Source organism: Lepisosteus platostomus, chromosome 8 (assembly GCF_059453375.1).
Source record: "Lepisosteus platostomus isolate fLepPlt1 chromosome 8, fLepPlt1.hap1, whole genome shotgun sequence".
Lineage (NCBI taxonomy): Eukaryota > Metazoa > Chordata > Actinopteri > Semionotiformes > Lepisosteidae > Lepisosteus > Lepisosteus platostomus.
The window spans coordinates 40,028,508-40,045,616 of NC_142618.1; the positions used below are offsets into that span (position 1 = coordinate 40,028,508).

Sequence of the window (17,109 nt, forward strand, 5' to 3'; positions counted from 1 at the left end):
TAATGAGAACCTAATGTCATAAGGAAACACTTTGTCACACAAAGCATGAATAAATAATTGAACACAGGGATTTAGCAAATTACTGAATTCAACAGGTAGCAACCCTTCAAGAGTAACTGTATGTTCTGCATATGGATTACATTATGTTATGAGACTCAAATTATCAAAAGCTTTTTTGTAAAGACTGTAGTTAAATTTTTTTTTTCCTCCAAAAAACATACTGATGCATAGAATTATCTTTCCAGTAATTCTATGAGTGATTAGTAAACTCTATGTTTTTTTTCGTGTTGTTGTGTGCTCTCAGAGCCTGACAGAATCACAATTACCTTGCTAAATGTTAAATTACAACAGTACATTTTGATCTAATAAAGTGTAAACTTTAATCTCAGATATAATAATTTAATGATTCTGTGAGATAGAGATTACAGAGAACTTCAGAAGTACTTGTATCTTTTATCACTGCCAGCGGTGGATTTGCATAAAATTACTTCAGGCCTGGTATATAATTAGAATATTTAGTGTAGGCACTACACCACCTCAAATCAAAGGTGACTGACTTTATTCTTAGAGAACAGTTAAATACCTGTGAATTTTATCATAGTCTGGATGCAGCAACCTTCAGTGCAACCAGAGTGTTAATATGTTGACTGTGTATGCATTCATGACAGAATAAAAAATATGCAACAGCACACAGCTATGCTACTAGGATACATACAGTAGAGCTGTAAAATTCCCAACTTCACCGGAATGTACAGTAGCTGAGACCCCCAATGTACAAAATAAAAATAAAATAATTCTGTGGAATTACTTTGATATCAAACTCCAAGTACATGCACACTTTGTATTGCATCTACAGTATCTCTAACATAACACATAATGGGAATGTACAGCACGAGACGTTTTAACCTCCTGACATTTTAAATAACATCCCAGTGTACTGAAAGTTCTGTGTATAACATACATCCTGTGTACAGCAAAGGTGAAAGAGAAAATTACTGTATAGCATTCTACAGTTATTAACAATATGAAGTATACAATTAGTGTCATCACAGAGATGACTAAGAGAATTTTCATCTGTTATATTTGCGGTGTATATTCCACCCCAATTTAATTAGATGTTCAGCTGATGTGAACCACTACAAAACTGAATAACCTGATGCTTTATCTATTGTTGCGGGGGACTTTAATCAGGCCATCCTAAGTAAATTTCTTCAGAAATATTACCAACATGTCTACGGCCCATCTAGGGGTGTGAATACTCTTGATCACTATACGACTATAAAAGTCACCTACCTTTCCATGCCTAGACTGCACTGACAGTCTGATCAATTGGAGCTACAAAGAAGGCGCAACAATGCCTTTACTTACTATGACAGTTGAAAAAATTTGGTCTTTCTTCAAATATTTTTAATACATATTACATGTGCCCTATTGAAAGTGTGCTCACATGTGGTTTGGCAGCAGCTCGATGTCTAACTGAAAAGGCTTTACAGGATGGGCCCAGTCCATTACTGGAGTACAGCTCCCCTCTACTGTGGACATTTTAACAACCTGCTGTCTCAGGAAGACTGGGGGTATTGCTAAGGATAACAATCATCCTAGTTTCAACTTAGTTAACTGAACATAGTTATATGCCATATGTTATATAAACATAAAATACATAGTCCAGCGATGGTTTTAAAATTTAACATGGCTGTACAATTTTTCAGAAAAGGGGATTACTGTACATGCCATGAATGGAGCCTGGATCCATTAGAATGAAACTTCTGCCATTAGACCTCTATGTTTGGTACTTCAAAGTACATTACTGTAACATTCATGTACTGGAAGCCTCCTGCTTTAAATCAACTTAATATAGAATCATGTACTGTAACTAAGGGGAAACTTTGGTTGTTGAAAATAAAAATAACCAATATTCAGTATAATTAAGTTTCTGAAGGACGTTAATAATTGTAATTTGTGAATATCATTCATACTGTAAGTAATATGAACGCATTACAAATTAAAATACAGTAAAAACATGTAGTTTAAAATGGAAATAAACAAACTACTATGTATTAACAAGAGCCCCACCTCAATCTTAATGTGTCTGGTTTCATGGAAATTCTCAGAAAACAAGGAATTTCATGGAGTGACTATTAACTAATCAAAACCACAGAATTTGTTAATATTGCAATTTGCCATCATATTATGTTGAGTTACAGTTTGCACCTCTCCAAACATTTTAATATAATTTTAATGATTGCTTGCAAAACAGTGGTGCAAGTAATTGCATCTACAGTAGATGAAGGCAGTCTGCAAGAACAGCTGTAATAGTTGATTTATGGATACTGTATATCTGGATATAACCTCATGGAATTCTTTAACTTTTCACTTACTCATTTTGACATTACTGTGCTTGATGTAACCGATACTGTATGTGATAAATGGTAACGATGTGTGAATGCGAGGAAATCTATTTTTTTGTCCATGTATTTGACTAACGCACCAAAATAAAAACTACAAGCTGCGCTTGGTGATGGATACACGTCCTATTCCATTTTAAAGAGACCCATTAAAAATAAAAAAATAAAATTATTAAGAAAATCTAAAATTAATAAATGCCACTCCCAAAATCTAAAATTTATTTTTGTCCTTGTCCTTTTATGTCTGTGCTAATAGCCAAAATATGTAATAAGGCCTGGGCGTGACCTACAGAACAGTAGTGTGTGAAACACTACGTAATAATTTCTGTAATTCAGAAAACAAAGCATCACCATTTCCACTAGGGACATACATTATCATATACAGTGCCTTGCGAAAGTATTCGGCCCCCTTGAACTTTTCAACCTTTTGCCACATTTCAGGCTTCAAACATAAAGATATAAATTTTTTATTTTATGTGAAGAATCACCAACAAGTGGGACACAATTGTGAAGTGGAACGAAATCTATTGGATTTTTGAAACTTTTTTAACTAATAAAAAAATGAAAAGTGGGGCGTGCAAAATTATTCGGCCCCCTTGCGTTAATACTTTGTAGAGCCACCTTTTGCTGCGATTACAGCTGCAAGTTGCTTGGGGTATGTCTCTATCAGTTTTGCACATCGAGAGACTGAAATTCTTGCCCATTCTTCCTTGCAAAACAGCTCGAGCTCAGTGAGGTTGGATGGAGAGCGTTTGTGAACAGCAGTTTTCAGCTCTTTCCACAGATTCTCGATTGGATTCAGGTCTGGACTTTGACTTGGCATTTTCAAACACCTGGATACGTTTATTTGTGAACCATTCCTTTGTAGATTTTGCTGTATGTTTGGGATCATTGTCTTGTTGGAAGATAAATCTCCGTCCCAGTTTCAGGTCTTTTGCAGACTCCAACAGGTTTTCATCCAGAATGGTCCTGTATTTGGCTGCATCCATCTTCCCCTCAATTTTAACCATCTTCCCTGTCCCTGCTGAAGAAAAGCAGGCCCAAACCATGATGCTGCCACCACCATGTTTGACAGTGGGGATGGTGTGTTGAGGGTGATGAGCTGTGTTGCTTTTACGCCAAACATATCGTTTTGCATTGTGGCCAAAAAGTTCGATTTTGGTTTCATCTGACCAGAGCACCTTCTTCCACATGTTTGGGGTGTCTCCCAGGTGGCTTGTGGCAAACTTTAGACGAGACTTTTTATGGATATCTTTGAGAAATGGCTTTCTCCTTGCCACTCTTCCATAAAGGCCAGATTTGTGCAGTGTAAGACTGATTGTTGTCCTATGGACAGACTCTCCCACCTCAGCTGTAGTTCTCTGCAGTTCATCCAGAGTGATCATGGGCCTCTTGGCTGCATCTCTGATCAGTCTTCTCCTTGTCTGAGCTGAAAGTTTAGAGGGACGGCCAGGTCTTGGTAGATTTGCAGTGGTCTGATACTCCTTCCATTTCAAGATGATCGCTTGCACAGTGCTCCTTGGGATGTTTGAAGCTTGGGAAATCTGTTTGTATCCAAATCCGGCTTTAAACTTCTCCACAACAGTATTACGGACCTGCCTGGTGTGTTCCTTGGTCTTCATGATGCTCTCTGCGCTTTCAACAGAACCTTGAGACTATCACAGAGCAGGTGCATTTATACAGAGACTTGATTACACACAGGTGGATTCTATTTATCACCATCAGTCATTTAGGACAACATTGGATCATTCAGAGATCCTCGCTGAACTTCTGGAGTGAGTTTGCTGCACTGAAAGTAAAGGGGCCGAATAATTTTGCACGCCCCACTTTTCATTTTTTTATTAGTTAAAAAAGTTTCACTTCACAATTGTGTCCCACTTGTTGGTGATTCTTCACATAAAATAAAAAAATTATATCTTTATGTTTGAAGCCTGAAATGTGGCAAAAGGTTGAAAAGTTCAAGGGGGCCGAATACTTTCGCAAGGCACTGTATTATACTAAGAACATGTTTTATTGAAATTAATCAAATATCTACAATGCATTGCATGGAATGAACTGGATTTAAAAACCCTGCAGATTGTCGTAATATGGGGCACAGCACACACGCACTCATACCGAGGAGTAAGGAGGTGGGATATGACATGTCCGTGTTTGAAAAGCTTCTGTTTTAAATGTAAACATATTATGTACTTGATTATGATTGGTCATTTTTAGCTGGGCTTCCATTAAGAATAATTCACAGCAGCAACAGAAAGAGCCACTACAGGGAATTATTTGCTCACATTTAAACGAGCTGATTAAAAATATGTTGTGTTACACATTGAGGGAGCCCCCTGGCGGCCTTGGAGCCCTAAGCAGTCGCCTAGTTCACCTATGTCCAGGGCCGGCTCTGAAAACATCCATCTTTAGAAATACAGTTAGAAAATGTACTTTCTAAATCCATCATGCAATAACGCACATATTCACACCAGCGCCAATTTTTCTAGAAACCAATTAACCTAACAGTATGTCTTTGGACTGTGGAAGGAAACCGGAGCACCCAGAGGAGACCCATGTGAACATGGGGAGAACATACAAACTCCATGTACAGTAGACAGCACCCCAGGTCCAGAACTGAATCTAGGGCCCCAGGTCTCTAAGGCAGCAATACTATCCACTGCATCACATGCTGCCTTACAGAACTGTCCCATGTAAAATTCAGTTGCAGAAAAAAAATCTGATACAAAATTTTTCTTAGACTGTAAAGTCTGAATCCAAACACTGAGGCAAAAGCCTTTTTGAAGAATATAGAATAAATATGTTACTACTTCCAATGAATTAAGAGGATTATGTTTTCAGTTATGCTTTACACATTTTAATAAATTGTGTAAATCCTATTTGGGCATGAGTAATTGAACCAAAGCCAACTTCACTGTGGCACCTTGATCTTGCCCCTGGGACTATGCAATGAATCGGCACAGATAGGTCTCATGTGGTTCTTCTTGCCTGTGGGTAAAGTAAGTCCATCTTAAACACCTTCCTGCACTATATTACATAAAACGAAAATGACAGGTGGTTAGCACAGCAGTATCTCCAAAAGTGATATGATAATCGATTTAATTAGATTAAAGAATCACACTATGGATATAGTAAAATAAAATATGGATATTTCATCATATTTCGTCATATGCCTGCACATTATTATACTGTACTTTAAATAGACTTTACAATTTAACTTTTTGATATAACTTATATAACTTATGATATAACTTAGGCAGAACTTGTAACACACTTTCAATTTGATTGTGATAGCCTTATTGTCATTAATTTATTTAAATTTTGCTGCCTGCTATCAAAAACATTATTTGCACCTGTAAACTTTATAGAAAATGGAAAATTTGATACTTAAAATAAAATAATACTGTGATAATACATCACCACTATGCGTTTTAAAATAAAACAATCAATGAAAGAGAGGTATTCACAAATTAATAAATAAAACAGATTTTAACTACTATACTGTACCATTCTACACTATACAGTACATGTAGAGTATAAAATCGACTTTTAAGACAGAATCTGAAAGTGCTGACTGACTTGCAAGTCCTGATATGAGCTGGGATATCATTCTACACACAAGAAGCAACAGAATAGCACAAATTTGTAGTTTTAGGAGCCTAAGTTTAGTAATTGAAAGTTGACAGAATCTGAAGATTGCATGTAAAATGTAGGTGCATAGGGAGTTATCAGTTTACTGATATAGTCAGTAGCTAAAGTGTTCACATTCCTAAAGGCAAGCAGTAAAAAATTGAATTTTATTCTGAATTCCTAGGAAGCTGGTACAAGGAAAATAAAATAGGTGATATATTATCATGCATTTTATGTTAGGCTAAATTAAGCCTAATTAAGCTTTTGCAGTTTTGAACATGCTGCAACTTATTAAGTTACAGGCAACATTGTATTACCATAATGAAACCTTAAAAAGACAAAGTGTAAAATGTAAAACAACATATTTCTTTTATAAAATACTTCCTATACTTCCTATAAGACATTATTTTATTAAAAAATGATTCTGCGAATGCTTTGTAACACCAGCCATGTTACAAAGATGAAAAAATACACCTTCACATCAATGAAAACTTGCAAGTACTTCAAATGCAGAATTATTCTAAGAATACTAATGTACAAACTAATAAGACTAATTTGCATAAGGTGTATAAGGAGATACAACTGCAGTCTTGGCAGAATACAAATGTAAAAGGTTTGTTGCATTTATTAACATAATCTAAGTATGAAAAGACAGTACCTGATTAACACCAGGTTTTAATAGAGCTAATTTTGGGTATCAACAGCAGGGAAATGATAACTGTGAAGAATCTGATTCAAAGGTACAGTAACAAAGATTCAGTACAAGTATAAATTTGAACAGAGCTCTGCAGGATGTCAGAAGTGACCAATTTATAGAGGACAAATTAACACATTTTCTATGCCTGTATGATTTGTACACCTGCCTTGTGTACAATATCTCCATTGTCACACTCATATTTATCTAATAAATTATGTAATGGAAGCAAATTGATCTTTCATGACATTTTATATTGTTTAACATGTAAGGTAGATAAGGTCAGGGGAATGGTGAAGGCCATTTCAAATCACATTCTGCATTAAAAACACTTTTATAATTCATCCATCACAGCAAGAAGATTAAAAAAGAACAAGCATACTAGTGTTTTTTGCTTGTGTTTCAGCTCATTTGTCTTCTTCTGAGTGTGTGAGAAGGGGATGGGGATATAGATCTCAAACCTCGAACTGACTGGAGATGCCATATCCCCTCTAACCTTGTAGCATGTTTCCTTGGTGAGATTAAACGTGGGAGAATAAAGATACGTGTATCTGCTTTGTATTCTCAGCACAATCATTAATATAAAAGGCATGTTAAAACAAGAGAAAGAATCCCTACCTTTACAAGGAGACTGATAATGCCAGTAGCTTTTGTGGACATGTAATACCAGAAGGTCAGTTTGCATGTCGCACTGGATTCTTTCCACACAGAGCTTTTCATGTGGGCCTTGTCACCTTTTAACCCTTCAGGAGTGGCTTCAAGATAGATAAAGTGACCTGGAGAAGAACATCAATATCAGGTTGCTTCCTTATTATTACTCTCCTCTTGGGCTGGTGGCTGGTATCAGTTTACTTGTGTAATGCTAAGAACATACAGTATACAGTATGTGGAGTTGGGGGACTATAGAAATCAAGAATCACCTTCGATATTAAAATTCAAAATATAAAATATACAGTAAATGACTGCATTAATTTATTAATTGAGTTGACTCATGAATTCTTTCTATCTGGCACTGTTTAACTTGAATGCCTCCGCAACACCCTTCACCCACCTTTTAAATTGTACTACTTTATTATTTTGTCTGTAAATCCCTAAAATAAAAAATGAGTTATTGCTTTATGTTTTCTTATCTTGGTTTTGGATTAATTGTAAACTGACCAGTAATTTATGACCTACTGTTTACTCTTAAATAAGTTTCTTTCCTCTTCCTACTTGGTGTTTGCTATCCACTACTAAGTTTATAATCTGACATTGATTAATTGCAGTTTTCCCGGAATAGGAACTAGGTCTGAAGAGACTAGGTTTCATCCACCTACTTACATTGTCACATATGCTTTTGAGCCATCACATTAGACTTGCTCTTTTTTAAGGATACCTTTTAAGGCATTGGTATCTAATTATAAGAAACGAAAGTGCAAGAAGATCACTACTCAGTACCATTTTCATTTCCCAGTGTATGATCGTTAGGTGGCCTGAAGCTCTGGGATGAGCCCATTCCCAGAATCCAGTCAAAGTTATCAGCCAGTGAGTTTTTCCACCCACAGCGGCCACTCTCAAAACTGCAGGACGTTCCACATCCCTCCTCATCTGTATTGTCTTCACAGTCATTCACAAAGTCACAGCTCCGCACTGGTTGGTAACACTTCCCATTTTTGCATTCCAAGTAGCCTTGTGGGCAGGAGCCTAGGTAAAGGTAAAGGAGAGTAAAGTAAGTGTTACAGAAACACATTCTCCACAAGTTCAGGCGCCTGGCATTGAATGGGGCTTTGGCAATAGTGTTTAACAGCTCAGAGAAAACGTTACTCGTTGTAGATCAATCTACTCTCAAGATCTTGCAGCTATCAGATTCATAACCTCTAATCATAATGATCTGGGCGGTGAGTCAGAGATCAGGAACACAGAATGGATTCTTAACATTATTCTGAGCAAAGACCTTGCTGAGCAATGTGAAAGCCGAGAACATTGAAGCACTGCGGTTCTGCTAAGCTGCAGATCTAACTTCACCATACACAATTTGTGCTTGATACACATTGTAATATACTGATATACAGTACCAAAGTGGAAAACCAAAGTGAATGTTTTTAAATCATTATAAACAAATATGCATTGATAAAGTTAACTGCTTCTTAATTAAGAAGCAGTTAGCTTGCAAGAGAAGCAATTCCAATGGGCAATAGGATAATGTATGAAAGGTCCAGGTGATTGCCAAACTAAAGAAAACACCAACATAAAGTGTAATAGTACGGGGCTGGGCCACCAAGAGTCACCAGAACAGCTTCAATGTGCCTTGGCATAGATAATACAAGTGTCTGGAACTCTACTGGTGGGATGTGACACTATTTCTTCCTAAAAAATCCATCATTTGGTGTTTTGTTGACGGTGGTAGAAAACGCTGTCTGAGGTGCAGCTCCAGTATCTCCGAAAGGTATTCACTTGGGTTGAGTTCTAGTGACTGGGACAGACATGGCATTCTGGACGGTTAACATTATTTCATGCTCATCACCATTAAGCAACCACTTGTGCTCTGTGGATGGGGGGACTGTCATTCTGGCAGATTCTATTCCCTACAGGATACAAATGCGTCATCACAGGATGAAGGATGAATGTGATCACAGAATGGCTTTGCATTTATTGGCATTTACTTTGCCCTCTAAGGGGCTGAGGGTACCCATACCATGCATGTAAAATGCACCCCACATCATAACAGGGCCCCCAGAAAACTTCACTGTGGGAAACAAACACTTGAGCCTGAAGACGTCTTTTGGCTTGAATCAGACTTGCACGTGTCCTCTTTTGAAAGGGTGAAGGATGACTTTTTTGTACTGTTCAGTAGAACTCCACCTTTACTTCTTTATCTCGCAAAAGTGCATTTTTAGGTGTAATAAAGGTTTTATGCACCGCAACCTGACCATAGTATCCCTCTCCGTGAAGTTTTTGGCAGACTGAAATTGATTAAACTGCATTTGCAGTCAACTGTTTTAAAATAGTTTGTCTGTTTTGCCTTGCATTTTCAACCAATGCATGGACATCACAGATGAGGAGTATGTGCTTTCACAGCCTCCCCTAGCTGATGATGTCTTTCCCTCAGACTTCCATGCCAACATCACATTAACCAATGTTCCTTATGAAACATCAACAATGTGAGAAAGTCTTTACTGAAGCTCCTGCCAAACATGCCCCAACAATCACCTCTCTCTCAAAGTCACAGATCTTTTCTTCTAGCCATGGTAGGCAAAATAATGGGCAACTGGGCCAGTCCAGCATTTTTATACATGACCCTAAGCATGATGGGATGTTAATTGCTTAATTAACTCAGGAGCCACGCTTGTGTGGAAGCACCTGCTTTCATTATGCTTTGTATCCCTCATTTACTCAAGAGTTTCCTTTATTTTGGCAGTTAGCAGTAATTTTCATATAAAAATATGGTTCATGTGCTTCTTTTTCTAAAAAAATATTTTTTCCCTCCACGAATAATGACAAAACATGCTGTAATATATTAAATATTACTGGTTTCTATCTACAGTGCTGACTGTCAGCATAACATTAATATTTTTTTAGCTGAGTTCATTATACTGTATATAATTCTCAAGGTAAATGTATTAGAAATGGTTGTGAAGAGGAGTTTCCTTGCTGTTTCCTCATATAAATATACATTATGTACTGTACAGTATATGCTCTTTATAACTTAGTACTCAACTTGCAGTTCTTTGAAATTTCTCCATTCCAGAATCATCATTTCAATATCTTGTACACAATTACATAAAAGTTTGTAAGCAAAGATATATTATTCTCTCATGGAAGGGGTTAAAAATAAAATCTTAACACAGAGGTCAGACTGGGGTCAGATATTTAATCTTAAAATACCAAGACACAATTATTACTGAAGTTCCAATAAATGCATTTTCTTGATTAAAGCTTCCTGCATCAGAGTTTCATGGAACAACCTGTAAACACAATTCTGCACTTTACAGCAAATTCAACAAAACTGTAAAAGTAAACTGAAAACTAATTTGGACTTTAGCACTTTCAAGAAATTGCGGGATGGTTTTTGTGGCCATATAATACACAATAATACATATACGTAAAAAGAATGTAAAATAATAATAAAAAATGTATTATATAATAATACATATATTACTGTACATATAATAATAGATATAAGACAATTCTAACTATGCACATGTATAATGTCCTACATTGGCAGCTGCTCACATGACAGATCACAAAGGCCACTGGACAATTGCCTTGCAGAGCCCTTCCTCTTTTCATATCATTAAACATGAATAGTTTAGCTTTTCTTATATTTTTGATTATTCTCTTGTTTTTGTGTTAAACATTCCTACATCTATAATATTCTCAACTCTCTTAGCTAGCTATCTTTTTTTCTGTCATTTTAAACTTGCAGATAAAGTATTATTCTGCCCTTCGAGTAAGACTGTTATACTTAGATGCTTTCAAACCTTGCAGCTTATGGTTATATTGTATTTTTGAAAGCTAAAAGTTCAACATTCACAACAAAAGGCTTATGAATTTTCATCAATGAGGTCCAGAAATGGATTTCATATACAAAGCCCTTTGTATATTTGTATATTTACAGCTTATAAAAATAACCTGCACTGACAAAAGCAGTCCTTCCACTATGCATCTCAAATGTTTTTAAGAACCTTTAAGAAGGTTGGCAGTTGTTTTAAAAGATGAGAATGCTTAACTGAAGACAGCAGGTGGCTATGATGTATAAATGAAGCAAAATATGTCCTACTATTTATTTTTAATTTTATCCCTGTGTATTCCTGTGTAGGAACAAATATATTTTAAGGACAGCACTGCAGGAAATTAAGAATGAAATTCAGTGATTAATCACAAACCCAAAGTAAAATGTATGAGAAGGTAAGGTCAAAGCATTTTTATTAACAGGCAGTGATAGATTTATGCTAGCTTGTAAGTGACATTTTAATTTCGTTTTGATTTAAAACTAAACTCATAAACCATACATATCAAATACTGTAAATATCATCAGCAAAATATGATCCATAAAAATACTGTTCTTCCTGTTCTTTTTATAACATGTACAGGAATCATTCATTTAAGAAAAAATAATTATTAGGATATTTAAGGCTCAAGAACATTTTTATAGGAGACACAGGTCCCCATGTTTAAAAGAGAGTTGAATTATTTTTTAAGCCATTGTGACTAACGAAAAATCATATTTTTTCTATAGAAAAGATTTCATTGAGGAACACTGATTATACAGGGCTTTGAAGTTCATTATAAAACAATGAACATTGTCACCCCATAAGGTGGGTTTACTTGATATGCTGCAATTAGTCAACATGAATCTTTTAACAAACAGTACTAAAAGTATGGAAGAACATTCCTTGCAGATTTGTTGTTACCTTGATCACCCATAAATTCGGACTAAGAAAAGAGAATGCACCATTTTTTACCTCTCTGCATTGAATAACTTATCTCTGTCTTCAAAATAAGTCCCACAATGCTATTTATAAACCATCTTTTTCTCTAATTCTACTACCAAGGACGAAGCTCCACAGTTGAGCAGCTCTCACGTGTTGAGAATATGAATGAAAGACCAACAGTATAAAGGCCTCAGCAATGTTGATACATGTCCTTGCATACGTTTTGTGGATCAAGTCTGCAGTTTCCATCATCCCCAGGACTTAATATGTGTTACACAGGCAGATTTGTATTTTATTCTTTCAATAATTGTGCTGTTAGTACACTGTGATGTGTGAAGAGAAAACTTCAATGTACAGTATTGGCAGGCTCATTTTCACCACTGCATCTTCACCTGTGGAGAACTAAGAAGAGCGGCTTGAAATGGAGAACTGGAAGTTATTGGCAGACACTACCTGAATTGTTGCAGATGCTGGCACTGAGAAAATGTATTTTTTAGACATTCTTGCTGACACACTTAATGCTTACATACACTTACAGCTAATGGAGTGGGGATCATTGACAGATAAACCTGGAGTTAATTCTCTGCTGCCGTGTTACAGCCTGACAAGAGATTCACTTTTCTTGTTAATTACTGGCATAACAAATGTAGCACTGATGTTGGGATCTTTCATCCCCAAATGTATCACAAAAAACAAAGATATATGCTAATTCTTACACCAAAACTGTCTGTCACCCCCAGGCAAAACAGCCTTTATGATTTATTTCAAAAGCTTTAGAGAAATAAAACACAGGAGCTTCTGTATGACAGTCCAGGATATTTTGGTTTTGGTTTATTATCATCACTTGCTGCACTATTAATTTCCCTGCTGTTTTTTTTTATTTTAAGATGAGGTTTTAACAATCAACCTTTTATTGCTGACATTAATATTCCTATGCACATAAAGGTCAATAAATTCCAAAACCTTTATTACAGTGTTCTCCAACTGAATATTTAACTATACTACAGAAACTATGATCACTGTCATTTGTATCTTAATAATACCTTTAAAGGAGCCAGCATGTTTAGTAACTAAGTGTATTACATTGTAAAGTATGGACTAAGATACATTTGCCAAAATCAAGAACAGAAATCACACATTTAGAAGAAACAGTGGAATTTTGTTTCTGTTAGGAGGGAAAATACAGAAAAGTTGTACTCAGGTTACAGAGGAAAAGAATAAACCAGAAAAAAACAGCAGCTTAACAAAAAAGCAGGTTAAATATGAGGTATTCTTTGACATTTTGCTTTAAGATGTTAAAACCGATAAAACACACTACAGCTATTTAATTAAAAAAAACCTTTATGCTTTAGGGACCACCATTCATTGTTACCATCATTGTTTTTTTTCTTCTGCTGCAGTCATTTGCACAAACTTCCACGATGAGCAAAAATGAGATTTGGTGTGTTATCAGAGATGAAACAGGCTATTTGTTTTTCACAGTCAGCAAAACTATATGACAATGACAAAGGTGTTGCTGTACATGGATGAAAAAAGAAAGTATGATATAAAATTGTTGTGCACAAAATAGAAATACTTCATAAAAAATAGGCTTTAAGGTCATCATGTATCCCATAATTACTGACACGTATTCAATGTCACAATCTTTGTTTACAATGATAGTAAAACACTTAAGTTGAAGGTTTTGGCTGTTTCCAGTCAATGCACAGTGATACAACAGTACAATAAAAATGAACAATACAATGAAAAGAGTTCCCAACCAAGTTTTTTTATGACATAAATGGTGGAACTCAGTATTCTTACAGCAAAACTGAGAAGCTCAGACATGGTTTTACCCCATTCTTTATAAAAATATTTTTACTTGATGACTAATATGTTCTTTCCCCCTTACTTTCAAACATAAAACCAATTAAGATGCTTTTTTAAAGCGCAGTGCCTCCAAAAGTCTGGATCATTTAATTCAGAGGCAATGCAACAAGGCTAGAGACTAAATGGTTTCCAACCAAGCAAAAATTACCAATCATCATAGCCAGGAGCCACAAACTGTATTTCTGTTTTTTTAAGAGAATTGACAGCTAAAAAATATCTCACAAATTCTCAAAGAGTAACCATAAATCCCAAAGGACAATTGCAGCTATAAAGTCTAGACAGTAAATAAAACCCTTCAATGCATCCTTTTTATGAGAGGAAGGCCGTAAATAAAACAAGAATGTTCAATACTTGGAATGGAACCTGACCTTTCTTTGCACCGGACTCTAAGCAACCCTGCACTAGATACTGTATGTTTTACTACAAGCCTGAAGATTGTCTTTGCCTTGCAGCATCACAATCTTTGTTTTAATAATGAACGTTAAGAATGATTTATTATTCTTTCTTTTATCTCAAATGTGCCTTCAATTTTAATTAGTGGAGCAATTTCTGCATGGGGAAGAAACAGAACAAACAATAAAATGAGGCAAAAGAAAGGAAAAGGGCTGAAATATGAGCCACATTTTGAAGGAAACAGGTGAAGAAAATTGAAACAAATCTAAATACAAAAACTGCAGCCAAATGTTTCTAACCATTGCATTTCATTGTGGTTTCAGAGTCCCTGTGGCACTTTTGCAATGCAACACACATGGTTTTAATTATTTCATAATCATATAACCTGGGGGATGAGTATTTAGTTTTAAGAACTGTTCCTTGTGCAAGAACAGAGGAAGCATTTTAAATATAAAAAATTAAGGGCATTTGAGAATTGTAGAAAAAACAATATCATGAATAGTTTTAAAGATATGGTACTGTAAATATGCAATGTCACATCAATGTGAAAGAGTTTCAAACTCAAGAAACAAAATGGTAGATTAAATAAAGTTGTCTATAGTGCACTTCCTTCTGTGTAAAGCCATTTTTTACATTGTGGAGCACCATGCAACACAGGTTATGTTCAGATTTTTGGAATTGTCACACAAATCTACATAATTCTTTACAAACTTTCAAAACACAGCAGAGGGGGATTTTGTCTTCGGCACAGAAAATACAGTAATGAAACACCAATGAGACTACTGTAATCTATATTATTGAATATCAGTGTCAAGATTCTATTCCGTGCTACAAATTACTAATGACAATATTTCACTCAGTTAGAGGAGAATGTGACCAGTTTCAAAATCATTGACTGTGATCATTGTAAACATTGTACCGTATCATAAACATTGTACTGTTGTATCACAATATTTCACTCAGTTAGAGGAGAGTGTGACCAGTTTCAAAATCATTGACTGTGATTTGTCATTTTAATTCTTTACTTTTCTGCATTTCATTAAACACTTATGTGTTTAACTGGGCGGGGGCGGTGCACTGGCTCTGTGGCTAAGGATCTGCGGCTGTGGCTGGAAGGTTGCCGGTTCATATCCTGAGCTGGCAGAGGAATCCTACTCCGTTGGGCCCTGGGCAAGGCCCTTAACCCCAACTGCTCCAGGGGCGCTGCATGAATGGCTGACCCTGCACTCTGAGCCCAAGCTTCTCTCCCTCTCTGTGTGTCTCACGGAGAGCAAGTTGGGATATGCCAAAAGACAAATTCCCAATACAAGAAATTGTATATGGCCAATAAAGTGATCTTATGTAGACAAACAGACTACTGGAATACCTAACTGGTTTGTATTATATTAAAACAAGTTTAAATTCTTACCAGTTGGAGGAAGAGATGTAGGCTCAGTCGGTCCCACAGATGAAGCCAGAAGGCATTCCCATGTGAAGGTTATGTCATCCAGGGAAATGTCAGCTTTCAGGCCTTTCCCAACCCTCCCCTCAAACATCACCACAAAGTCTTCAGCTGAAGAGAGGGGGATTTCTTTCCTTTGCCAGTAGCGTCCCTGATCCCCTGTTAAGTTCAGCAGCAACAGGTACTTTTCAGACACTGTGATCTGGTACACGTTCAATGAGCCAGTGCCATCTCCAGACATGTGCAGGTAGAAGATTAACTAGAAAAGAAAAGAAATGAAGATCATTTACCTTCATTTTCTGCAGAATTACTCCGTGAAAAGGAAGCAGAAGATGATCAACATGGTTATAAATCAAAGACACAATGTCTCTGTTTTGCTGGAGGTTTTCCAACCTGCTGTGGATAAACACTCTTTGCACTGCATAGCTTAGTAAAATACTGCAGTTCTGAACACAAGTTAAAAGAAAGCCAGAAACTAAAACACCCAAAAATTATTGTTATTATTATTATTATAGCCATCATCAACATGTTTTGTTATTACTAGACATCCCACCTTTGACATCTTAGAGTGATCGCATGGTTTTATATTGCTTGCTTAAGATCCTGACTCTGGCTATCTTATGCTGAAATATGGATATATATGTTTTATTCATGATGTCTGGACTATCATAATGCTTTATGTACTGGGTTATCTTATAAGGCTCTTTAGTACTGTATGTCCAGAATTCTGTGACCAAAATGCTGACTGAAACTATCATTATCTATCATCTGATACTGTAGGTTCTATATAAATTGCACTGGCTTCCTGTCACATTTAGAGTGAACTGTAAAGTTCTCCAAGGCCATGCCGGACGAGCAGGTCAGTCTTGCCCTATAAAAGAAGGTTTTGCAGGAAACCAGTGCTGGAAAAAAGGGTGGCAGAAAGGGAATGAAGAAGGTTCATATCTACTGTACCACTGGGAACCACCAGCAAGACAGAAAGAGACATAGAAATGAAACCTACAGTACTCAGGAGGTGAAAGGAAGTCATTGGCGGCTGCAGAGACTTACAGGGTGGAGACATAGAGTACTTAGAATAAATCAAAGACCAGGAAAGAACATCATGACTTTGAATTTGGAGATTACAACAATGTTTTTTGTGTTGTGTTGAGTTAGGAAGCAGGATAATTGTCCCTGCTCTTGTTTGAAAAAAGATGTTTGGACAGGACTCTAAACCATAGTGAGGCTTGTACGTATCTAGTTTCTTTTGTTTAGCTGAAGATTTAC

The 17,109-nt window shown here is 36.2% G+C and overlaps 1 protein-coding gene across 2 annotated transcripts in view; it reads right to left on the reverse strand.

The window, feature by feature from the left end:
- The window catches only part of LOC148657314 (MAM and LDL-receptor class A domain-containing protein 2), a 285,832-nt gene that overhangs the window by 66,543 nt on the left and 202,180 nt on the right, over positions 1-17,109 (reverse strand). For both annotated transcript variants that reach the window (XM_088643402.1, XM_088643401.1), the window contains exons 102-104: positions 15,811-16,102; positions 8,164-8,409; positions 7,345-7,502 (exon numbers count right to left, since the gene is read on the reverse strand). In XM_088643402.1, the coding sequence (XP_088499528.1) occupies positions 7,345-7,502; positions 8,164-8,409; positions 15,811-16,102 (696 nt within the window). The remainder of the gene's footprint in view (positions 1-7,344; positions 7,503-8,163; positions 8,410-15,810; positions 16,103-17,109) is intronic.